The 25,952-nt window shown below is 43.7% G+C and overlaps 1 protein-coding gene across 1 annotated transcript in view; it reads left to right on the top strand.

Annotated features, from left to right (window-relative positions):
* LOC109886786 (protein CBFA2T1-like) overlaps positions 1-25,952 on the top strand; it is a 246,884-nt gene that overhangs the window by 109,520 nt on the left and 111,412 nt on the right. The window contains 2 exon segments of the mRNA XM_031794995.1: positions 23,019-23,159; positions 23,872-24,116. Of these exon segments, the coding sequence (XP_031650855.1) occupies positions 23,019-23,159; positions 23,872-24,116 (386 nt within the window).

Here is a 25,952-nt window from a genome sequence, read left to right as displayed (position 1 = left end):
CCAGAGGATTCTATTTACTTGCAATAAAGGCCTCTGAGCAGGGCTAAAACACTTAGCAGGGCCAGAGGATTCTATTTATTTGCAATAAAGGCCTCTGAGCAGGGCTAAAACACTTAGCAGGGCCAGAGGATTCTATTTACTTGCAATAAAGGCCTCTGAGCAGGGCTAAAACACTTAGCAGGGCCAGAGGATTCTATTTACTTGCAATAAAGGCCTCTGAGCAGGGCTAAAGCACTTAGCAGGGCCAGAGGATTCTATTTACTTGCAATAAAGGCCTCTGAGCAGGGCTAAAACACTTAGCAGGGCCAGAGGATTCTATTTACTTGCAATAAAGGCCTCTGAGCAGGGCTAAAACACTTAGCAGGGCCAGAGGATTCTATTTACTTGCAATAAAGGCCTCTGAGCAGGGCTAAAACACTTAGCAGGGCCAGAGGATTCTATTTATTTGCAATAAAGGCCTCTGAGCAGGGCTAAAACACTTAGCAGGGCCAGAGGATTCTATTTATTTGCAATAAAGGCCTCTGAGCAGGGCTAAAACACTTAGCAGGGCCAGAGGATTCTATTTATTTGCAATAAAGGCCTCTGAGCAGGGCTAAAACACTTAGCAGGGCCAGAGGATTCTATTTATTTGCAATAAAGGCCTCTGAGCAGGGCTAAAACACTTAGCAGGGCCAGAGGATTCTATTTACTTGCAATAAAGGCCTCTGAGCAGGGCTAAAACACTTAGCAGGGCCAGAGGATTCTATTTACTTGCAATAAAGGCCTCTGAGCAGGCCTAAAACACTTAGCAGGGCCAGAGGATTCTATTTACTTGCAATAAAGGCCTCTGAGCAGGGCTAAAACACTTAGCAGGGCCAGAGGATTCTATTTACTTGCAATAAAGGCCTCTGAGCAGGGCTAAAACACTTAGCAGGGCCAGAGGATTCTATTTACTTGCAATAAAGGCCTCTGAGCAGGGCTAAAACACTTAGCAGGGCCAGAGGATTCTATTTATTTGCAATAAAGGCCTCTGAGCAGGGCTAAAACACTTAGCAGGGCCAGAGGATTCTATTTACTTGCAATAAAGGCCTCTGAGCAGGGCTAAAACACTTAGCAGGGCCAGAGGATTCTATTTACTTGCAATAAAGGCCTCTGAGCAGGGCTAAAACACTTAGCAGGGCCAGAGGATTCTATTTATTTGCAATAAAGGCCTCTGAGCAGGGCTAAAACACTTAGCAGGGCCAGAGGATTCTATTTATTTGCAATAAAGGCCTCTGAGCAGGGCTAAAACACTTAGCAGGGCCAGAGGATTCTATTTATTTGCAATAAAGGCCTCTGAGCAGGGCTAAAACACTTAGCAGGGCCAGAGGATTCTATTTACTTGCAATAAAGGCCTCTGAGCAGGGCTAAAGCACTTAGCAGGGCCAGAGGATTCTATTTACTTGCAATAAAGGCCTCTGAGCAGGGCTAAAACACTTAGCAGGGCCAGAGGATTCTATTTACTTGCAATAAAGGCCTCTGAGCAGGGCTAAAACACTTAGCAGGGCCAGAGGATTCTATTTACTTGCAATAAAGGCCTCTGAGCAGGGCTAAAGCACTTAGCAGGGCCAGAGGATTCTATTTACTTGCAATAAAGGCCTCTGAGCAGGGCTAAAACACTTAGCAGGGCCAGAGGATTCTATTTACTTGCAATAAAGGCCTCTGAGCAGGTCTAAAACACTTAGCAGGGCCAGAGGATTCTATTTACTTGCAATAAAGGCCTCTGAGCAGGGCTAAAACACTTAGCAGGGCCAGAGGATTCTATTTATTTGCAATAAAGGCCTCTGAGCAGGGCTAAAACACTTAGCAGGGCCAGAGGATTCTATTTACTTGCAATAAAGGCCTCTGAGCAGGGCTAAAACACTTAGCAGGGCCAGAGGATTCTATTTACTTGCAATAAAGGCCTCTGAGCAGGGCTAAAAACACTTAGCAGGGCCAGAGGATTCTATTTACTTGCAATAAAGGCCTCTGAGCAGGGCTAAAACACTTAGCAGGGCCAGAGGATTCTATTTACTTGCAATAAAGGCCTCTGAGCAGGGCTAAAACACTTAGCAGGGCCAGAGGATTCTATTTACTTGCAATAAAGGCCTCTGAGCAGGGCTAAAACACTTAGCAGGGCCAGAGGATTCTATTTACTTGCAATAAAGGCCTCTGAGCAGGGCTAAAACACTTAGCAGGGCCAGAGGATTCTATTTACTTTGCAATAAAGGCCTCTGAGCAGGGCTAAAACACTTAGCAGGGCCAGAGGATTCTATTTACTTGCAATAAAGGCCTCTGAGCAGGGCTAAAAGCACTTAGCAGGGCCAGAGGATTCTATTTACTTGCAATAAAGGCCTCTGAGCAGGGCTAAAACACTTAGCAGGGCCAGAGGATTCTATTTACTTGCAATAAAGGCCTCTGAGCAGGGCTAAAACACTTAGCAGGGCCAGAGGATTCTATTTACTTGCAATAAAGGCCTCTGAGCAGGGCTAAAGCACTTAGCAGGGCCAGAGGATTCTATTTACTTGCAATAAAGGCCTCTGAGCAGGGCTAAAACACTTAGCAGGGCCAGAGGATTCTATTTACTTGCAATAAAGGCCTCTGAGCAGGTCTAAAACACTTAGCAGGGCCAGAGGATTCTATTTACTTGCAATAAAGGCCTCTGAGCAGGGCTAAAACACTTAGCAGGGCCAGAGGATTCTATTTATTGCAATAAAGGCCTCTGAGCAGGGCTAAAACACTTAGCAGGGCCAGAGGATTCTATTTACTTGCAATAAAGGCCTCTGAGCAGGGCTAAAACACTTAGCAGGGCCAGAGGATTCTATTTACTTGCAATAAAGGCCTCTGAGCAGGGCTAAAACACTTAGCAGGGCCAGAGGATTCTATTTACTTGCAATAAAGGCCTCTGAGCAGGGCTAAAACACTTAGCAGGGCCAGAGGATTCTATTTACTTGCAATAAAGGCCTCTGAGCAGGGCTAAAGCACTTAGCAGGGCCAGAGGATTCTATTTACTTGCAATAAAGGCCTCTGAGCAGGGCTAAAACACTTAGCAGGGCCAGAGGATTCTATTTACTTGCAATAAAGGCCTCTGAGCAGGGCTAAAACACTTAGCAGGGCCAGAGGATTCTATTTACTTGCAATAAAGGCCTCTGAGCAGGGCTAAAACACTTAGCAGGGCCAGAGGATTCTATTTATTTGCAATAAAGGCCTCTGAGCAGGGCTACAACACTTAGCAGGGCCAGAGGATTCTATTTATTTGCAATAAAGGCCTCTGAGCAGGGCTAAAACACTTAGCAGGGCCAGAGGATTCTATTTATTTGCAATAAAGGCCTCTGAGCAGGGCTAAAACACTTAGCAGGGCCAGAGGATTCTATTTATTTGCAATAAAGGCCTCTGAGCAGGGCTAAAACACTTAGCAGGGCCAGAGGATTCTATTTACTTGCAATAAAGGCCTCTGAGCAGGGCTAAAACACTTAGCAGGGCCAGAGGATTCTATTTACTTGCAATAAAGGCCTCTGAGCAGGCCTAAAACACTTAGCAGGGCCAGAGGATTCTATTTACTTGCAATAAAGGCCTCTGAGCAGGGCTAAAACACTTAGCAGGGCCAGAGGATTCTATTTACTTGCAATAAAGGCCTCTGAGCAGGGCTAAAACACTTAGCAGGGCCAGAGGATTCTATTTACTTGCAATAAAGGCCTCTGAGCAGGGCTAAAACACTTAGCAGGGCCAGAGGATTCTATTTATTTGCAATAAAGGCCTCTGAGCAGGGCTAAAACACTTAGCAGGGCCAGAGGATTCTATTTACTTGCAATAAAGGCCTCTGAGCAGGGCTAAAACACTTAGCAGGGCCAGAGGATTCTATTTACTTGCAATAAAGGCCTCTGAGCAGGGCTAAAACACTTAGCAGGGCCAGAGGATTCTATTTATTTGCAATAAAGGCCTCTGAGCAGGGCTAAAACACTTAGCAGGGCCAGAGGATTCTATTTATTTGCAATAAAGGCCTCTGAGCAGGGCTAAAACACTTAGCAGGGCCAGAGGATTCTATTTATTTGCAATAAAGGCCTCTGAGCAGGGCTAAAACACTTAGCAGGGCCAGAGGATTCTATTTATTTGCAATAAAGGCCTCTGAGCAGGGCTAAAACACTTAGCAGGGCCAGAGGATTCTATTTATTTGCAATAAAGGCCTCTGAGCAGGGCTAAAACACTTAGCAGGGCCAGAGGATTCTATTTACTTGCAATAAATGCCTCTGAGCAGGGCTAAAACACTTAGCAGGGCCAGAGGATTCTATTTACTTGCAATAAAGGCCTCTGAGCAGGGCTAAAACACTTAGCAGGGCCAGAGGATTCTATTTACTTGCAATAAAGGCCTCTGAGCAGGGCTAAAACACTTAGCAGGGCCAGAGGATTCTATTTACTTGCAATAAAGGCCTCTGAGCAGGGCTAAAACACTTAGCAGGGCCAGAGGATTCTATTTACTTGCAATAAAGGCCTCTGAGCAGGGCTAAAGCACTTAGCAGGGCCAGAGGATTCTATTTACTTGCAATAAAGGCCTCTGAGCAGGGCTAAAACACTTAGCAGGGCCAGAGGATTCTATTTACTTGCAATAAAGGCCTCTGAGCAGGGCTAAAACACTTAGCAGGGCCAGAGGATTCTATTTACTTGCAATAAAGGCCTCTGAGCAGGGCTAAAACACTTAGCAGGGCCAGAGGATTCTATTTACTTGCAATAAAGGCCTCTGAGCAGGGCTAAAACACTTAGCAGGGCCAGAGGATTCTATTTACTTGCAATAAAGGCCTCTGAGCAGGGCTAAAACACTTAGCAGGGCCAGAGGATTCTATTTACTTGCAATAAAGGCCTCTGAGCAGGGCTAAAACACTTAGCAGGGCCAGAGGATTCTATTTACTTGCAATAAAGGCCTCTGAGCAGGGCTAAAACACTTAGCAGGGCCAGAGGATTCTATTTATTTGCAATAAAGGCCTCTGAGCAGGGCTAAAACACTTAGCAGGGCCAGAGGATTCTATTTACTTGCAATAAAGGCCTCTGAGCAGGGCTAAAACACTTAGCAGGGCCAGAGGATTCTATTTACTTGCAATAAAGGCCTCTGAGCAGGGCTAAAGCACTTAGCAGGGCCAGAGGATTCTATTTACTTGCAATAAAGGCCTCTGAGCAGGGCTAAACACTTAGCAGGGCCAGAGGATTCTATTTACTTGCAATAAAGGCCTCTGAGCAGGGCTAAAACACTTAGCAGGGCCAGAGGATTCTATTTACTTGCAATAAAGGCCTCTGAGCAGGGCTAAAACACTTAGCAGGGCCAGAGGATTCTATTTACTTGCAATAAAGGCCTCTGAGCAGGGCTAAAACACTTAGCAGGGCCAGAGGATTCTATTTACTTGCAATAAAGGCCTCTGAGCAGGGCTAAAACACTTAGCAAGGCCAGAGGATTCTATTTATTTGCAATAAAGGCCTCTGAGCAGGGCTAAAACACTTAGCAGGGCCAGAGGATTCTATTTACTTGCAATAAAGGGCTCTGAGCAGGGCTAAAACACTTAGCAGGGCCAGAGGATTCTATTTACTTGCAATAAAGGCCTCTGAGCAGGGCTAAAACACTTAGCAGGGTCAGAGGATTCTATTTACTTGCAATAAATGCCTCTGAGCAGGGCTAAAACACTTAGCAGGGCCAGAGGATTCTATTTACTTGCAATAAAGGCCTCTGAGCAGGGCTAAAACACTTAGCAGGGCCAGAGGATTCTATTTACTTGCAATAAAGGCCTCTGAGCAGGGCTAAAACACTTAGCAGGGCCAGAGGATTCTATTTACTTGCAATAAAGGCCTCTGAGCAGGGCTAAAACACTTAGCAGGGCCAGAGGATTCTATTTACTTGCAATAAAGGCCTCTGAGCAGGGCTAAAACACTTAGCAGGGCCAGAGGATTCTATTTACTTGCAATAAAGGCCTCTGAGCAGGGCTAAAACACTTAGCAGGGCCAGAGGATTCTATTTACTTGCAATAAAGGCCTCTGAGCAGGGCTAAAACACTTAGCAGGGCCAGAGGATTCTATTTACTTGCAATAAAGGCCTCTGAGCAGGGCTAAAACACTTAGCAGGGCCAGAGGATTCTATTTACTTGCAATAAAGGCCTCTGAGCAGGGCTAAAACACTTAGCAGGGCCAGAGGATTCTATTTATTTGCAATAAAGGCCTCTGAGCAGGGCTAAAACACTTAGCAGGGCCAGAGGATTCTATTTACTTGCAATAAAGGCCTCTGAGCAGGGCTAAAACACTTAGCAGGGCCAGAGGATTCTATTTACTTGCAATAAAGGCCTCTGAGCAGGGCTAAAACACTTAGCAGGGCCAGAGGATTCTATTTACTTGCAATAAAGGCCTCTGAGCAGGGCTAAAACACTTAGCAGGGCCAGAGGATTCTATTTACTTGCAATAAAGGCCTCTGAGCAGGGCTAAAACACTTAGCAGGGCCAGAGGATTCTATTTACTTGCAATAAAGGCCTCTGAGCAGGGCTAAAACACTTAGCAGGGCCAGAGGATTCTATTTATTTGCAATAAAGGCCTCTGAGCAGGGCTAAAACACTTAGCAGGGCCAGAGGATTCTATTTACTTGCAATAAAGGCCTCTGAGCAGGGCTAAAACACTTAGCAGGGCCAGAGGATTCTATTTATTTGCAATAAAGGCCTCTGAGCAGGGCTAAAGCACTTAGCAGGGCCAGAGGATTCTATTTACTTGCAATAAAGGCCTCTGAGCAGGGCTAAAACACTTAGCAGGGCCAGAGGATTCTATTTACTTGCAATAAAGGCCTCTGAGCAGGGCTAAAACACTTAGCAGGGCCAGAGGATTCTATTTACTTGCAATAAAGGCCTCTGAGCAGGGCTAAAACACTTAGCAGGGCCAGAGGATTCTATTTACTTGCAATAAAGGCCTCTGAGCAGGGCTAAAACACTTAGCAGGGCCAGAGGATTCTATTTATTTGCAATAAAGGCCTCTGAGCAGGGCTAAAACACTTAGCAGGGCCAGAGGATTCTATTTACTTGCAATAAAGGCCTCTGAGCAGGGCTAAAACACTTAACAGGGCCAGAGGATTCTATTTACTTGCAATAAAGGCCTCTGAGCAGGGCTAAAACACTTAGCAGGGCCAGAGGATTCTATTTACTTGCAATAAAGGCCTCTGAGCAGGGCTAAAGCACTTAGCAGGGCCAGAGGATTCTATTTACTTGCAATAAAGGCCTCTGAGCAGGGCTAAAACACTTAGCAGGGCCAGAGGATTCTATTTACTTGCAATAAAGGCCTCTGAGCAGGGCTAAAACACTTAGCAGGGCCAGAGGATTCTATTTACTTGCAATAAAGGCCTCTGAGCAGGGCTAAAACACTTAGCAGGGCCAGAGGATTCTATTTACTTGCAATAAAGGCCTCTGAGCAGGGCTAAAACACTTAGCAGGGCCAGAGGATTCTATTTACTTGCAATAAAGGCCTCTGAGCAGGGCTAAAACACTTAGCAGGGCCAGAGGATTCTATTTACTTGCAATAAAGGCCTCTGAGCAGGGCTAAAACACTTAGCAGGGCCAGAGGATTCTATTTACTTGCAATAAAGGCCTCTGAGCAGGGCTAAAACACTTAGCAGGGCCAGAGGATTCTATTTACTTGCAATAAACGCCTCTGAGCAGGGCTAAAACACTTAGCAGGGCCAGAGGATTCTATTTACTTGCAATAAAGGCCTCTGAGCAGGGCTAAAACACTTAGCAGGGCCAGAGGATTCTATTTACTTGCAATAAAGGCCTCTGAGCAGGGCTAAAACACTTAGCAGGGCCAGAGGATTCTATTTACTTGCAATAAAGGCCTCTGAGCAGGGCTAAAACACTTAGCAGGGCCAGAGGATTCTATTTACTTGCAATAAAGGCCTCTGAGCAGGGCTAAAACACTTAGCAGGGCCAGAGGATTCTATTTACTTGCAATAAAGGCCTCTGAGCAGGGCTAAAACACTTAGCAGGGCCAGAGGATTCTATTTACTTGCAATAAAGGCCTCTGAGCAGGGCTAAAACACTTAGCAGGGCCAGAGGATTCTATTTACTTGCAATAAAGGCCTCTGAGCAGGGCTAAAACACTTAGCAGGGCCAGAGGATTCTATTTACTTGCAATAAAGGCCTCTGAGCAGGGCTAAAACACTTAGCAGGGCCAGAGGATTCTATTTATTTGCAATAAAGGCCTCTGAGCAGGGCTAAAACACTTAGCAGGGCCAGAGGATTCTATTTACTTGCAATAAAGGCCTCTGAGCAGGGCTAAAACACTTAGCAGGGCCAGAGGATTCTATTTATTTGCAATAAAGGCCTCTGAGCAGGGCTAAAACACTTAGCAGGGCCAGAGGATTCTATTTACTTGCAATAAAGGCCTCTGAGCAGGGCTAAAACACTTAACAGGGCCAGAGGATTCTATTTACTTGCAATAAAGGCCTCTGAGCAGGGCTAAAACACTTAGCAGGGCCAGAGGATTCTATTTATTTGCAATAAAGGCCTCTGAGCAGGGCTAAAACACTTAGCAGGGCCAGAGGATTCTATTTACTTGCAATAAAGGCCTCTGAGCAGGGCTAAAACACTTAGCAGGGCCAGAGGATTCTATTTACTTGCAATAAAGGCCTCTGAGCAGGGCTAAAGCACTTAGCAGGGCCAGAGGATTCTATTTACTTGCAATAAAGGCCTCTGAGCAGGGCTAAAACACTTAGCAGGGCCAGAGGATTCTATTTACTTGCAATAAAGGCCTCTGAGCAGGGCTAAAACACTTAGCAGGGCCAGAGGATTCTATTTACTTGCAATAAAGGCCTCTGAGCAGGGCTAAAACACTTAGCAGGGCCAGAGGATTCTATTTACTTGCAATAAAGGCCTCTGAGCAGGGCTAAAACACTTAGCAGGGCCAGAGGATTCTATTTACTTGCAATAAAGGCCTCTGAGCAGGGCTAAAACACTTAGCAGGGCCAGAGGATTCTATTTACTTGCAATAAAGGCCTCTGAGCAGGGCTAAAACACTTAGCAGGGCCAGAGGATTCTATTTATTTGCAATAAAGGCCTCTGAGCAGGTCTAAAACACTTAGCAGGGCCAGAGGATTCTATTTACTTGCAATAAAGGCCTCTGAGCAGGGCTAAAACACTTAGCAGGGCCAGAGGATTCTATTTACTTGCAATAAAGGCCTCTGAGCAGGGCTAAAACACTTAGCAGGGCCAGAGGATTCTATTTATTTGCAATAAAGGCCTCTGAGCAGGGCTAAAACCTTTGCTTTAATTGCTCTCCAAATTGATTCAACTCTGGCTTCATCAGTCTCCGAGAGAGACAGAGTCAGTTGTTCTTTGTGGGACTGAGAGGTGCATTAAATCAAACCGGTAGGTAGCTACATCAATATCCATACTGACCTGCCAGAAAATTGTGCATTTGTTCCGTTGCTTCCGCCACTCACTCTACCTTCGCTTTCTGAACAGGTTTGGCCAGCTGCCAGACATGAGTTGAGTCCCAAATTACACTCTATTCCCCATGGAGTGTAGAAGTGTTGTACATTATAGCCGGTGATGAACATTATGGGACATTAAGTGAATCTGTTAAACAAGCTTCACTTTGTTTTCCAGGCTGTTTAAGTGTTCAGCTGTGTTATCATGGGGCTAGTGTTCAGATGCATTTTCACGGGGCTAGTGTTCAGATGCATTTTCACGGGGCTAGTGTTCAGCTGTGTTATCATAGGGCTAGTGTTCAGCTGTGTTGTCATGGGGCTAGTGGTCAGCTGTGTTATCATGGGGCTAGTGTTCAGCTGTGTTATCATGGGGCTAGTGTTCAGCTGTGTTGTCATGGGGCTAGTGGTCAGCTGTGTTATCATGGGGCTAGTGTTCAGCTGTGTTATCATGGGGCTAGTGTTCAGCTGTGTTGTCATGGGGCTAGTGTTCAGATGTGTTATCATTGGGCTTGTGTTCAGCTGTGTTGTCATGGGGCTAGTGTTCAGCTGTGTTATCATGGGGCTAGTGTTCAGCTGTGTTGTCATGGGGCTAGTGTTCAGATGTGTTATCATTGGCCTTGTGTTCAGCTGTGTTGTCATGGGGCTAGTGTTCGGCTGTGTTATCATGGGGCTAGTGTTCAGCTGTGTTGTCATGGGGCTAGTGTTCAGATGTGTTATCATTGGGCTAGTGTGTGTGTTTGTCTGTTCACATGGATTATACACTCTCAACAGGGACTGTAGATGAGCATGTCTCTATCCTCTCTATCTCTGAACAACAGGGACTGTGGATGAGCATGTCTCTATCCTCTCTATCTCTGACCAACATGGACTGTGGATGAGCATGTCTCTATCCTCTCTATCTCTTGCCAACAGGGACTGTAGATGAGCATGTCTCTATCCTCTCTATCTCTGGCCAACAGGGACTGTAGATGAGCATGTCTCTATCCTCTCTATCTCTGGCCAACAGGGACTGTAGATGAGCATGTCTCTATCCTCTCTATCTCTGGCCAACAGGGACTGTGGATGAGCATGTCTCTCCTCTCTATCTCTGGCCAACAGGGACTGTGGATGAGCATGTCTCTATCCTCTCTATCTCTGACCAACATGGACTGTGGATGAGCATGTCTCTATCCTCTCTATCTCTGGCCAACAGGGACTGTAGATGAGCATGTCTCTATCCTCTCTATCTCTGGCCAACAGGGACTGTAGATGAGCATGTCTCTATCCTCTCTATCTCTGGCCAACAGGGACTGTAGATGAGCATGTCTCTATCTTCTCAATTCAATTCAATTCAATTCAAGGGCTTTATTGGCATGGGAAACATTGCCAAAGCAAGTGAGGTAGATAATATATACAGTGAATATATCAAGTGAAATAAACAATAAAAATGAACAGTAAACATTACACATACAGAAGTTTCAAAACAATAAAGACATTGCAAATGTCATATTATATATATATATACAGTGTTTTAACAATGTACAAATGGTAAAGGACACAAGATAAAATAAATAAGCATAAATATGGGTTGTATTTACAATGGTGTGTGTTCTTCACTGGTTGCCCTTTTCTCGTGGCAACAGGTCACAAATCTTGATGCTGTGATGGCACACAGTGGAATTTCACCCAGTAGATATGGGAGTTTTTCAAAATTGGATTTGTTTTCGAATTCTTTGTGGATCTGTGTATTCTGAGGGAAATATGTCTCTCTAATATGGTCATACATTGGGCAGGAGGTTAGGAAGTGCAGCTCAGTTTCCACCTCATTTTGTGGGCAGTGAGCACATAGCCTGTCTTCTCTTGAGAGCCATGTCTGCCTACGACGGCCTTTCTCAATAGCAAGGCTATGCTCACTGAGTCTGTACATAGTCAAAGCTTTCCTTAATTTTGGGTCAGTCACAGTGGTCAGGTATTCTGCCGCTGTGTACTCTCTGTGTAGGGCCAAATAGCATTCTAGTTTGCTCAGTTTATTTGTTAATTCTTTCCAATGTGTCAAGTAATTATCTTTTTGTTTTCTCATGATTTGGTTGGGTCTAATTGTGCTGCTGTCCTGGGGCTCTGTAGGGTGTGTTTGTGTTTGTGAACAGAGCCCCAGGACCAGCTTGCTTAGGGGACTCTTCTCCAGGTTCATCTCTCTGTAGGTGATGGCTTTGTTGTGGAAGGTTTGGGAATCGCTTCCTTTTAGGTGGTTATAGAATTTAACGTCTCTTTTCTGGATTTTGATCATTAGTGGGTATCGGCCTAATTCTGTTCTGCATGCATTATTTGGTGTTCTACGTTGTACACGGAGGATATTTTTGCAGAATTCTGCGTGCAGTCTCAATTTGGTGTTTGTCCCATTTTGTGAAGTCTTGGTTGGTGAGCGGACCCCAGACCTCACAACCATAAAGGGCAATGGGCTCTATTCAAGTATTTTTAGCCAAATCCTAATTGGTATGTTGAAATTGATGTTCCTTTTGATGGCATAGAATGCCCTTCTTGCCTTGTCTCTCAGATCGTTCACAGCTTTGTGGAAGTTACATGTGGCGATGATGTTTAGGCCAAGGTATGTATAGTTTTTTGTGTGCTCTAGGGCAACAGTGTCTAGATGAAATTTGTATTTGTGGTCCTGGTGACTGGACCTTTTTTGGAACACCATTATTTTGGTCTTACTGAGATTTACTGTCAGGGCCCAGGTCTGACAGAATCTGTGCATAAGATCTAGGTGCTGCTGTAGGCCCTCCTTGGTTGGTGACACAAGCACCAGATCATCAGCAAACAGCAGACATTTGACTTCGGATTCTAGTAGGGTGAGGCCGGGTGCTGCAGACTTTTCTAGTGCCCGCGCCAATTCGTTGATATATATGTTGAAGAGGGTGGGGCTTAAGCTGCATCCCTGTCTAACCCCACGACCCTGTGTGAAGAAATGTGTGTGTTTTTTGCCAATTTTAACCGCACACTTGTTGTTTGTGTACATGGATTTTATAATGTCGTATATTTTACCCCCAACACCACTTTCCATCAGTTTGTATAGCAGACCCTCATGCCAGATTGAGTCGAAGGCTTTTTTTAAATCAACAAAGCATGAGAAGACTTTGCCTTTGTTTTGGTTTGTTTGGTTGTCAATTAGGGTGTGCAGGGTGAATACTTGGTCTGTTGTACGGTAATTTGGTAAAAAGCCAATTTGACGTTTTCTCAGTACATTGTTTTCATTGAGGAAATGTACGAGTCTGCTGTTAATGATAATGCAGAGGATTTTCCAACGGTTACTGTTGACGCATATTCCACGGTAGTTATTGGGGTCAAATTTGTCTCCACTTTTGTGGATTGTAGTGATCAGTCCTTGGTTCCAAGTATTGGGGAAGATGCCAGAGCTAAGGATGATGTTAAAGAGTTTTAGTATAGCCAATTGGAATTTGTTGTCTGTATATTTGATCATTTTGTTGAGGATACCATCAACACCACAGGCTTTTTTGGGTTGGAGGGTTTTTATTTTGTCCTGTAACTCATTCAATGTAATTGGAGAATCCAGTGGGTTCTGGTAGTCTTTAATAGTTGATTCTAAGATCTGTATTTGATCATGTATATGTTTTTGCTCTTTATTCTTTGTTATAGAGCCAAACAGATTGGAGAAGTGGTTTACCCATACATCTCCATTTTGGATAGATAATTATTTGTGTTGTTGTTTGTTTAGTGTTTTCCAATTTTCCCAGAAGTGGTTAGAGTCTATGGATTCTTCAATTGCATTGAGCTGATTTCTGACATGCTGTTCCTTTTTTTTCCGTAGTGTATTTCTGTATTGTTTTAGTGATTCACCATAGTGAAGGCGTAGACTCAGGTTTTCCGGGTCTCTATGTTTTTGGTTGGACAGGTTTCTCAATTTCTTTCTTAGATTTTTGCATTCTTCATCAAACCATTTGTCATTGTTGTTAATTTTCTTCGGTTTTCTATTTGAGATTTTTAGATTTGATAGGGTAGCTGAGAGGTCAAATATACTGTTAAGATTTTCTACTGCCAAGTTTACACCTTCACTATTACAGTGGAACGTTTTACCCAGGAAATTGTCTAAAAGTGATTGAATTTGTTGTTGTCTAATTGTTTTTTTGGTAGGTTTCCAAACTGCATTCCTGGACTGAAGATGAGCATGTCTCTATCCTCTCTATCTCTGGCCAACAGGGACTGTGGATGAGTTTCAGATGTTGCCTCCAGGGATTGTTTTTGTTCTATTCCAGCACTCAACAACAATTTAATCATAACACTGACCTAGGTGTTAATAATCCCTATTACCAAGCTGTAAACACACACACACACACACACACAGTAGTTTGGTTGTTGTCAATGAGAGGTGATTGAGGGATGTGTGTATAGGACCGTCTGTGTGTATGGTGAGGGACTGGGGGACTGGGGGCAGGGGACAGGACAGTCTGTGTGTATGGTGAGGGACTGGGAACAGGGGACAGGACAGTCTGTGTGTATGGTGAGGGACAGGGGACAGGACAGTCTGTGTGTATGGTGAGGGACTGGGGACAGGACATTCTGTGTGTATGGTGAATGACTGGGGACAGGACAGTCTGTGTGTATGGTGAGGGACTGGGGATAGGACAGTCTGTGTGTATGGTGAGAGACTGGGGACAAGGGATAGGACAGTCTGTGTGTATGGTGAAGGACTGGGGACAGGACAGTCTGTGTGTATGGTGAGAGACTGGGGACAGGACAGTCTGTGTGTATGGTGAGGGACTGGGGACAGGGGACAGGACAGTTTGTGTGTATGGTGAGAGACTGGGGACAGGGGTTAGGACAGTCTGTGTGTATGGTGAGACAATGGGGACAGGACAGTCTGTGTGTATGGTGAGAGACTGGGGACAGGACAGTCTGTGTGTATGGTGAGAGACTGGGGACAGGGGACAGGACGATCTGTGTGTATGGTGAGAGACTGGGGACAGGGGATAGGACAGTCTGTGTGTATGGTGAGAGACTGGGGACAGGACAGTCTGTGTGTATGGTGAGGGACTGGGGACAGGACAGTCTGTGTGTATGGTGAGGGACTGGGGACAGGGGACAGGACCGTCTGTGTGTATGGTGAGGGACAGGGGACAGGACCGTCTGTTTGTATGGTGAAGGACTGGGGACAGGACAGTCTGTGTGTATGGTGAAGGACTGGGGACAGGACAGTCTGTGTGTATGGTGAAGGACTGGGGACAGGACAGTCTGTGTGTATGGTGAGGGACTGGGGACAGATGGGACCTGGCTACATAGGGTCAGATGGATAGTAGATGGGACCTGGCTACATAGGGTCAGAAGGATAGTACATGGAACCTGGCTACATAGGGTCAGAAGGATAGTAGATGGGACCTGGGTCAGAAGGTTAGTAGATGGACATGGCTACATAGGGTCAGAAGGATAGTAGATGGACCTGGGTCAGAAGGATAGTAGATGGACCTGGGTCAGAAGGATAGTAGATGGGACCAGGCTACATAGGGTCAGAAGGATAGTGCACCTGCAAACAACAAAATAACATTCAGAAAAGTTCATGAAAATAAAATGTAACTTAAAATGTAATATAATGTTTTAATGCATCATTATCAGGTAAGGTTCACTTACCTACAAATGTGCAGAACAGCAGCACTGCAAACAGAAACATCATCTTGTAAACTGGAAGGTAAAATGAGAACAATAATGTGAGATCCATAAAAGTAGAGTGCCAATCCTGTTGGAGGTCAATAAAAACATCAAAACGTGTTGTTTATGCTTTCCATACCAAGTGTTGTCATCGATTCCTTGTAGAGACGCCACGCTGCTTTTTTAACATGGGATGACATCAGCTTTCCACCAAAGTGTTTGTGTCCTGGGTGTCGTCCTGGTAACACTGTTGCATTATCCTCTGCGTAGTTGTTGATGAATGCGAAATGGCATTCTGAGTTAACATTACTACACACAGATCATAGATGGCGACCCGACCATCTAACGCCAGCTAGCAAGCTAACAGTACGCTTTAACTTGCAATGATAAACAACTTTCTGATAAAATTAGTGTTTGTGTCCTGGGTGTCGTCCTGGTAACACTGTTGCATTATCCTCTGCGTAGTTGTTGATGAATGCGAAATGGCATTCTGAGTTAACATTACTACACACAGATCATAGATGGCGACCCGACCATCTAACGCCAGCTAGCAAGCTAACAGTACGCTTTAACTTGCAATGATAAACAACTTTCTGATAAAATTAGAAACATATCATATCTGAAACTAGATTCTTACCTGTATACATGGATGAAAGCTTCACGGCAGACTGCAACCCCTTTCACTAAACAAGACTTCCTGTGTCGTTTCCGTTGCTCGGCCCATTGTTGTGTCAAGACACTGGTTCACACTGACCGTGTCCAATGCCATAAGAACCCTCTTAAGCTTTTACCCCAAACTCTGACCATTTTACTTTACCTAGCAGAGCTGGTTAGGTTGTTTTCATGTTATCCAGAGCGTTGGTGACTGTTACTGTCCTCATGGCCATAAAGTTTACTGACGCCGGCTATTTTCAACCGGTGTTGAGCATTCGTAAATTCATCAGTTATTCTGCGCTCTCTGGTACACTCAGACCAGAGTGCTCTGAAACAGTTGTTGCAGTGATATTCTATTGAAATGGATACTTGCATAGTGTAGTCTTTTCTTTTACTCTGCGATATTACTTTTTTTAAAGAAGCTGTGTTAGACAGGATTACCTAGAAAAGCTGACCAGCTCAAACAGACAGAAGCATGCTACATGGCAGACCAATCCAAACTCATCTCTCGGCATGTCCAGCCCACTCATAATCTCAGCCAATCATGGGTAGTCGGAAGGATGCTGTCTTTTTCTGTGGCTAAACCAACTAGGCTCATAATTTTAACCTTTTTATTCATATTTACAGATGACACACAAGTTTGTTATTAAGGCACATGAAAGTTCACATGTTCCAGAAGGCATTTCTGCCAAAACGAAATGTTTACATTCAAATGGCTCTCCTGTGATGTAGTGACCTGCGACACACGCCTAATAGTTAAAGCTCAAAAGGGAAAATAAATAAACAGAAATATGGGCTGTATTTACAATGGGGTTTGTTCTTCACTGGTTGACTTCACTTTTCTTCTGGCAATAGGTCAAAAATCCTGCTACTGTGATGTCACACTGTGGAATTTCACCCAGTAGATATAGGAGTTTATCAAAATTGGATGTGTTTTAGAATTATTTTAGGGTCTGTGTAATCTGAGGGAAATATGTGTCTCTAATATGGTCATACATTTGTCAGGAGGTCAGGAAGTGCAGCTTAGTTTCCACCTCATTTTGTGAGCAGTGTGCATATAGCCTCTCTTCTCTTAAAAACGTCTTAGGGCTGCAATCCCGTTAAGGGGATGATATGACAACAGCCAATGAAAGTGCAGGGCGCCAAATTCAAAACAACAGAAATCTCATAATTAAAATTCCTCAAACATACATGTATCTTAAACCGTTTTAAAGGTAGTCTTGTTGTTAATCCCACCACAGTGTCTGATTTCAAATAGGCTTTACAGCAAAATCACCACATGATTATGTTAGGTGACCACCAACACAGAAAAACCCTGCCATTTTTCCAGCCAAAGAGGAGTCACAAAAAGCACAAATAGAGATAAAATTAATCTCTAACCTTTGATGATCTTCATCAGATAACACTCATAGGACTTCATGTTACACAATACATGTATGTTTTGTTTGATAAAGTTCATATTTATATAAAAAAATCTGAGTTTACATTGGCTCGTTACGTTCACTAGTTCCAAAAACAGCCAGTGATTTTGCATAGCTACATCGATTCAACAGAAATACTCATCATAAATGTAGATAGATACAAGTTATACACATGAAATTATACATATACCTCTCCTTAATGCAACCTCTGTGTCAGATTTCAAAAAAACTTTACGGAAAAAGCAAACCATGCAATAATCTGAGACGGAAATAAATACAATTATCCACCATGTTGTGGAGTCAACAAAAATCCGAAATCACATTATAAATATTCCCTTATCTTTGATGATCTTCATCAGAATGCACTCCCAGGAATCCTAGTTCCACAATAAATGCTTGATTTGTTTGATAATGTCCATTATTTATGTCCAAGTTGCTACTTTTGTTAGCGCGTTTAGTACACAAATCCAAACGCAGGTCCATCCGAGCATCGGACGAAAACTTCAAAAAGTTATATTACAGGTCGAAGAAACTTGTCAAACTAAGTATAGAATCAATCTTTAGGGTGTTGTTATCATAAATCTTCAATAAGGTTCCAACCGGAGAATTCCTTTGTGTGTAGAGAAGCGATGGAACGCAGGTCGCTATCATGTGAATTGCGCGTGACCAGCCCTTGGCTCTCTGCCAGACACCTGGCTCATTCAGCTCCACAACACAGTAGAAGCCTCATTCAAGTTTCTAAAGACAGTTGACATCTAGTGGAAGCCCTAGGAAGTGCAACTTCATCCATATCCCACTGTGAATTCAATAGGGGCTGGGTTGAAACCTCAGATTTCTCACTTCCTGTTTGGATTTCTTCTCAGGTTTTCACCTGCCATATGTGTTCTGTTATACTCACAGACATCATTCAAACAGTTTTAGAAAGTGTTTTCTATCCAATGCTAATACTATGCATATATTAGCAACTGGGACTGAGGAGCAGGCTGTTTACTCTGGGCACCTTTCACCCACGCTACTCAATACTGCCCCTGCAGCCATAAGAAGTTTTAAGAGCCAGGTCAGGAGGAGGTTAGGAGCTGCAGCTCAGTTTCCACCTCATATTGTGGGCAGTGTGCACATAGCCTGTCTTCTCTTGAGAGTCAGGTCTGCCTATGGTGGCCTTTCTCAATAGCAAGGCTATGCTCATTGAGCCTTGAGCCTGTACATAGTCAAAGCTTTGCTTAATTTTGGGTCAGTCACAGTGGTCAGTTATTCTGCCACGGTGTACTCTTTGTTCAGGGCCAAATAGCATTCTAGTTCACTCTGTTTTTTTGTTAATTACGTGACACATTGGAAAAGATTATCTTTGTTTTCTCATGATTTGGTTGGGTCTAATTGTGCTGCTGTCCTGGGGCTCTGTGGGGTTTGTTTGTGTTTGTGAACAGAGCCCCAGGACCAGCTTGCTTAGGGGACTCTTCTCCAGGTGATAGCTTTGTTATGGAAGGTTTGGGAATCACTTCCTCTCTCTACCCCCCCCCCCCCCCAAGCAGACACAACACATCCAATTATATATGAACAAATTTCAAAAGACAAGCAGTGTAATTTTGAATTAGATTGTCACGGATCCCCCCAGTACTGCTGCTCATCCCGTGCACCAGTACCGGAGATCTACGTCACGGGCCTCTAGACGTCACTGAACTGTCTCATTACCTGGTTCCCCTGATTAGTAATTGTGTATATGTGGCCTCTGTTCAGCGCTCTGTTCAGTGCCTGTGCATTGTTATTCCGGCTGCCGTGCTGCCTGTAATGTGCACTTGTTATTGCGGGTCTTTTAATGTGTAGTTATTGGTATCTGGAATGAGACCTGTTTCTAACCTACCTAAACACCTCACCCCCATCTTTCAGCTGTCTCCCAGGGGCATACCAACTCTGTCTCCTAAAGACGGCTCTACTTTCTCTCCCGCTAAACACCTCAACCCCATCTTTCAGCTGTCTCCCAGGGGGATATCAACTCTGTCTCCTAAAGACGGCTCTACTTTTTCTCCCGCTAAACTCCTCACCCCCATCTTTCAGCTGTCTCCCAGGGGGATATCAACTCTGTCTCCTAAAGACGGCTTTACTTTCTCTCCCGCTAAACTCCTCACCCCCATCTTTCAGCTGTCTCCCAAGGGGATATCAACTCTGTCTCCTAAAGACGGCTCTACTTTCTCTCCCGCTAAACACCTCACCCCCATCTTTCAGCTGTCTCCCAGGGGGATATCAACTCTGTCTCCTAAAGACGGCTCTAGTTTCTCTCCCGCTAAACACCTCACCCCCATCTTTCAGCTGTCTCCCAGGGGGATATCAACTCTGTCTCCTAAAGACGGCTCTACTTTCTCTCCCGCTAAACACCTCACCCCCATCTTTCAGCTGTCTCCCAGGGGCATACCAACTCTGTCTCCTAAAGACGGCTCTACTTTCTCTCCCGCTGCGTGGCGCGTCATACGTCTTCTAGAACTCAAGGCTCTACTACTCAACGGCGTGGATTAGTATATTATCAGGTCTTCTAAGAGAGAATGTGTTCTCAAGGACATACCTAGATAAATAGAGGTGTGTCATATCATAGTTGTCTAACAGTGTGTCTTTCTCCCTCTGTCTCTTTCAACAGAATACTGTCACTGTGGACAGTTCTGTGAGTCGTTTTTGATATTAGCTTGTATACTGTATATGTTCTCTTCTGCGTGTACAGATCTGGATGAATGTATTTGCTACATGACCATGTTACCTACATGTACCTAAATGACCATGTTACCTACATGTATCTAAATGACCATGTACCTAAATGGCCATGTTACCTACATGTACCTAAATGACCATGTTACCTATATTTATCTAAATGACCATGTTACATACATGTACCTAAATGACCATGTTACCTACATGTATGTAAATGACCATGTTACCTACATGTACCTAAATTACCATGTTACCGACATGACCATGTTATCTACATGTATCTAATTGACCATGTTACCTACATGTATCTAAATGACCATGTACCTAAATTACCATGTTACCTACATGTTACCTACATGACCATGTCACCTACATGACCATGTTACCTACATGTAACTAATTGACCATGTTACCTACATGTATCTAAGAACCATGTTACCTACATGACCATGTTACCTACATGACCATGTTATCTACATGTATCTAATTGACCATGTTACCTACATTTACCTAAATGACCATGTTACCTACATTTACCTAAATGACCATGTTACCTACATGTACCTAAATGACCATGTTACCTACATGTACCTAAATGACCATGTACCTAAATGACCATGTTACCTACATTTACCTAAATGACCATGTTACCTACATGTATCTAAATGACCATGTTAACTACATGTACCTAAATGACCATGTTACCTACATGTACCTAAATGACCATGTTACCTACATGTACCTAAATGACCATGTTACCTACATTTACCTAAATGACCATGTTACCTACATGTACCTAAATGACCATGTTACCTACATGTATCTAAATGACCATGTACCTAAATGACCATGTTACCTACATTTACCTAAATGACCATGTTACCTACATGTATCTAAATGACCATGTTAACTACATGTACCTAAATGACCATGTTACCTACATGTACCTAAATGACCATGTTACCTACATGTACCTAAATGACCATGTTACCTACATTTACCTAAATGACCATGTTACCTACATGTACCTAAATGACCATGTTACCTACATGTATCTAAATGACCATGTATCTAAATGACCATGTTACCGACATGACCATGTTACCTACATGTACCTAAGAACCATGTTACCTAAATGACCATGTTACCTAAATGACCATGTTACCTAAATGACCATGTTACCTAAATGACCATGTTACCTACATGCACCTAAGTGACCATGTTGCATATATTTATCTAAATGACCATGTACCTAAATGACCATGTTACCTACATTTACCTAAATGACCATGTTACCGACATGACCATGTTACCTACATGTACCTAAGAACCATGTTACCTAAATGACCATGTTACCGACATGATCATGTTAACAACATGTACCTAAATGACCATGTTACCTACATGTACCTAAATGGCCATGTTACCTACATGTATCTAAATGACCATGTTACCTACATGTATCTAAATGACCATGTTACCGACATGATCATGTTAACAACATGTACCTAAATGACCAGGTTACCTACATGTACCTAAATGGCCATGTTACCGACATGATCATGTTACCGACATGTACCTAAATGACCATGTTACCTACATGTACCTAAATGGCCATGTTACCGACATGATCATGTTACCAACATGTATCTAAATGACCATGTTACCTACATGTACCTAAATGGCCATGTTACCGACATGATCATGTTACCAACATGTACCTAAATGACCAGGTTACCTACATGTACCTAAATGGCCATGTTACCGACATGATCATGTTACCAACATGTACCTAAATGACCATGTTACCTACATGTACCTAAATGACCATGTTACCGACATGTATCTAAGAACCATGTTACCTACATGTATCTAAGAACCATGTTACCTAAATGACCATGTTACATACATGACCATGTTACCTACATGTACCTAAATGACCATGTTACCTACATGTACCTAAATGACCATGTTACCTATATTTATCTAAATGACCATGTTACATACATGTACCTAAATGACCATGTTACCTACATGTATCTAAATGACCATGTTACCTACATGTACCTAAATTACCATGTTACCTACATGACCATGTTACCTACATGTATCTAAATGACCATGTACCTAAATTACCATGTTACCTACATGTTACCTACATGACCATGTCACCTACATGACCATGTTACCTACATGTATCTAATTGACCATGTTACCTACATGTATCTAAGAACCATGTTACCTACATGACCATGTTACCTACATGACCATGTTATCTACATGTATCTAATTGACCATGTTACCTACATGTATCTAAATGACCATGTTACCTAAATGACCATGTACCTAAATTACCATGTTACCTACATGACCATGTTACCTACATGTATCTAATTGACCATGTTACCTACATGTATCTAAATGACCATGTTACCTAAATGACCATGTTACCTAAATGACCATGTTACCTAAATGACCATGTTACCTAAATGACCATGTTACCTACATGTACCTAAATAACCATGTTACCTATATTTATCTAAATGACCATGTACCTAAATGACCATGTTACCTACATTTACCTAAATGACCATGTTACCGACATGACCATGTTACCTACATGTACCTAAGAACCATGTTACCTAAATTACCATGTTACCGACATGATCATGTTAACAACATGTACCTACATGACCATGTTACCTACATGTACCTAAATGGCCATGTTACCTACATGTATCTAAATGACCATGTTACCTACATGTATCTAAATGACCATGTTACCGACATGATCATGTTAACAACATGTACCTAAATGACCAGGTTACCTACATGTACCTAAATGACCATGTTACCTACATGTATCTAAATGACCATGTTACCTACATGTACCTAAATGACCATGTTACCTACATGTACCTAAATGACCATGTTACCGACATGTACCTAAATGACCATGTTACCGACATGACCATGTTACCTACATGTATCTAAATGACCATGTTACCTACATGACCATGTTACCGACATGTACCTAAATGACCATGTTACCTACATGACCATGTTACCGACATGTATCTAAATTACCATGTTACCTACATGTATCTAAATGACCATGTTACCTAAATGACCATGTTACCGACATGTATCTAAAACAGTGTATTCCTCTGTGTCTCCAGATCACACTGAGAAGTGCTCCACTATGCCCGACTCACCTGTGGATGTGAAAACACAATCCAGATTAACTCCAACCACCATGCCTCCTCCTCCTCCAACCACCCAGGGAGCCCCTCGAACCAGCTCATTCACACCTACTACATGTAAGTACTGACACACACACACACACACAGATACTGTATCCTGCTATCGCTATGAGACAGTTCTAACCATATAAATCCTATTGGTCACATGATAAAACAGGTTCAGGCTTTACTGTTAAAAGCTTTTACAGTTGTTTGTGAAATTAAAAGGACATAGTAAACCAATCAAACTAATAACGAGGCTATATACAGGGAGTACCTGCACAGAGTCACTCATATCCCCCCTTCTCTCACTCATGCCAGAATCTCTACTGGGTTAGAGTTATACTATACTACACTCTGAAGGGTTAGAGGTATTTGATTTCCTAGCTTTGTGTTAATTGTTTCCAGATGCAGATTAATTGCCTTGATTCTCCCAGTATTGGAAATATCTGTGTGTGTGTGTGTGTGTGTGTGTGTGTGTGTGTTTGTTTGGGAAATTGCGCAGACTGTCCAATTAGTCAATGCACTCTGCTGTCTTACATATCTCTATATGTTACATATACACACTTAACATGTTCATTGAATTGAAGAATACATTATTTAATGCACAAATAGCCAACATCTATTACACTGTTTCATTGAGTTGTTAACCATTCTGAATAAGTGGTTCTGAATTCCAGGAATAAACCAACTGTTTTCTATTCTGCTTTTGTATTTAATCCTAGTGTTATTTATTATATTGTTGTGTATAATCCTAGTATGTTTTTCTTAATCTTCTTTGTGTTTACAGTAACCAACGGCAACAACAGCCACTCCCCCATGGCGTTAAATGGAGCTCCCTCGCCACCCAACGGCTTCAGCAACGGGCCTAGCTCCTCCTCATCTTCCTCGCTGGCCAATCAGCTGCTCCCTCTTGCGTGCGGCGCCCGGCAGCTCAGCAAGCTGAAACGCTTCCTCACAACTCTACAGCAGTTCGGCAACGACATCTCGCCCGAGATCGGAGAACGCGTCCGCATGCTGGTGCTGGGGCTGGTGGTGAGTCTGTAAACCAGGGAGATGTCCTCCTGTAGGTTATAACTCCAACCCTGTTGATGGAGAGAGACCCTCCTGTAGGTTATAACTACAACCCTGCTCCTGGAGAGAGACCCTCCTGTAGGTTATAACTCCAACCCTGTTCCTGGAGAGAGACCCTCCTGTAGGTTATAACTCCAACCCTGTTGATGGAGAGAGACCCTCCTGTAGGTTATAACTCCAACCCTGTTCCTGGAGAGAGACCCTCCTGTAGGTTATAACTCCAACCCTGTTCCTGGAGAGAGACCCTCCTGTAGGTTATAACTCCAACCCTGTTGATGGAGAGAGACCCTCCTGTAGGTTTTAACTCCAACCCTGTTCCTGGAGAGAGACCCTCCTGTAGGTTTTAACTCAAACCATGTTCCTGGAGAGAGACATTCCTGTAGGTTTTAACTCCAACCATGTTCCTGAAGAGAGACCCTCCTGTAGGTTATAACTCCAACACTGTTGATGGAGAGAGACCCTCCTGTAGGTTATAACTCCAACCCTGTTGATGGAGAGAGACCCTCCTGTATGTTATAACTCCAACCATGTTCCTGGAGAGAGACATTCCTGTAGGTTTTAACTCCAACCATGTTCCTGGAGAGAGACATTCCTGTAAGTTTTAACTCCAACCATGTTCCTGGAGAGAGACCCTCCTGTAGGTTTTAACTCCAACCCTGTTGATGGAGAGAGACCCTCCTGTAGGTTATAACTCCAACCATGTTCCTGGAGAGAGACATTCCTGTAGGTTTTAACTCCAACCATGTTCCTGGAGAGAGACCCTCCTGTAGGTTATAACTCCAACCATGTTCCTGGAGAGAGACCCTCCTGTAGGTTATAACTCCAACCATGTTCCTGGAGAGAGACCCTCCTGTAGGTTTTAACTCCAACCATGTTCCTGGAGAGAGACATTCCTGTAGGTTATAACTCCAACCATGTTCCTGGAGAGAGACCCTCCTGTAGGTTATAACTCCAACCATTCTATCCTCTCCTCTTAGCTGAGATGTTACAGGGTGGGGGAGTTCTATCCTCTCCTCTCCTCTTAGCTGAGATGTTACAGGGTGGGGGAGTTCTATCCTCTCCTCTTAGCTGAGATGTTACAGGGTGGGGGAGTTCTATCCTCTCCTCTTAGCTGAGATGTTACAGGGTGGGGGAGTTCTATCCTCTCCTCTTAGCTGAGATGTTACAGGGTGGGGGAGTTCTATCCTCTCCTCTCCTCTTAGCTGAGATGTTACAGGGTGGGGGAGTTCTCTCCTCTCCTCTCCTCTTAGCTGAGATGTTACAGGGTGGGGGGAGTTCTATCCTCTCCTCTCCTCTTAGCTGAGATGTTACAGGGTGGGGGAGTTCTATCCTCTCCTCTTAGCTGAGATGTTACAGGGTGGGGGAGTTCTCTCCTCTCCTCTTAGCTGAGATGTTACAGGGTGGTGGAGTTATATCCTCTCCTCTTAGCTGAGATGTTACAGGGTGGGGGAGTTCTATCCTCTCCTCTCCTCTTAGCTGAGATGTTACAGGGTGGGGGAGTTCTATCCTCTCCTCTTAGCTGAGATGTTACAGGGTGGGGGAGTTCGATCCTCTCCTCTCCTCTTAGCTGAGATGTTACAGGGTGGGGGAGTTCTATCCTCTCCTCTTAGCTGAGATGTTACAGGGTGGGGGAGTTCTATTCTCTCCTCTCCTCTTAGCTGAGATGTTACAGGGTGGGGGAGTTCTATCCTCTCCTCTTAGCTGAGATGTTACAGGGTGGGGGAGTTCTATCCTCTCCTCTTAGCTGAGATGTTACAGGGTGGGGGAGTTCTATTCTCTCCTCTCCTCTTAGCTGAG

This window comes from Oncorhynchus kisutch, linkage group LG17 (genome assembly GCF_002021735.2).
Source record: "Oncorhynchus kisutch isolate 150728-3 linkage group LG17, Okis_V2, whole genome shotgun sequence".
Classification (NCBI taxonomy): Eukaryota; Metazoa; Chordata; class Actinopteri; order Salmoniformes; family Salmonidae; genus Oncorhynchus; species Oncorhynchus kisutch.
The sequence above is the reverse complement of the archived record's forward strand: the minus strand, read 5'-3'. Positions and strand labels throughout refer to the sequence as shown.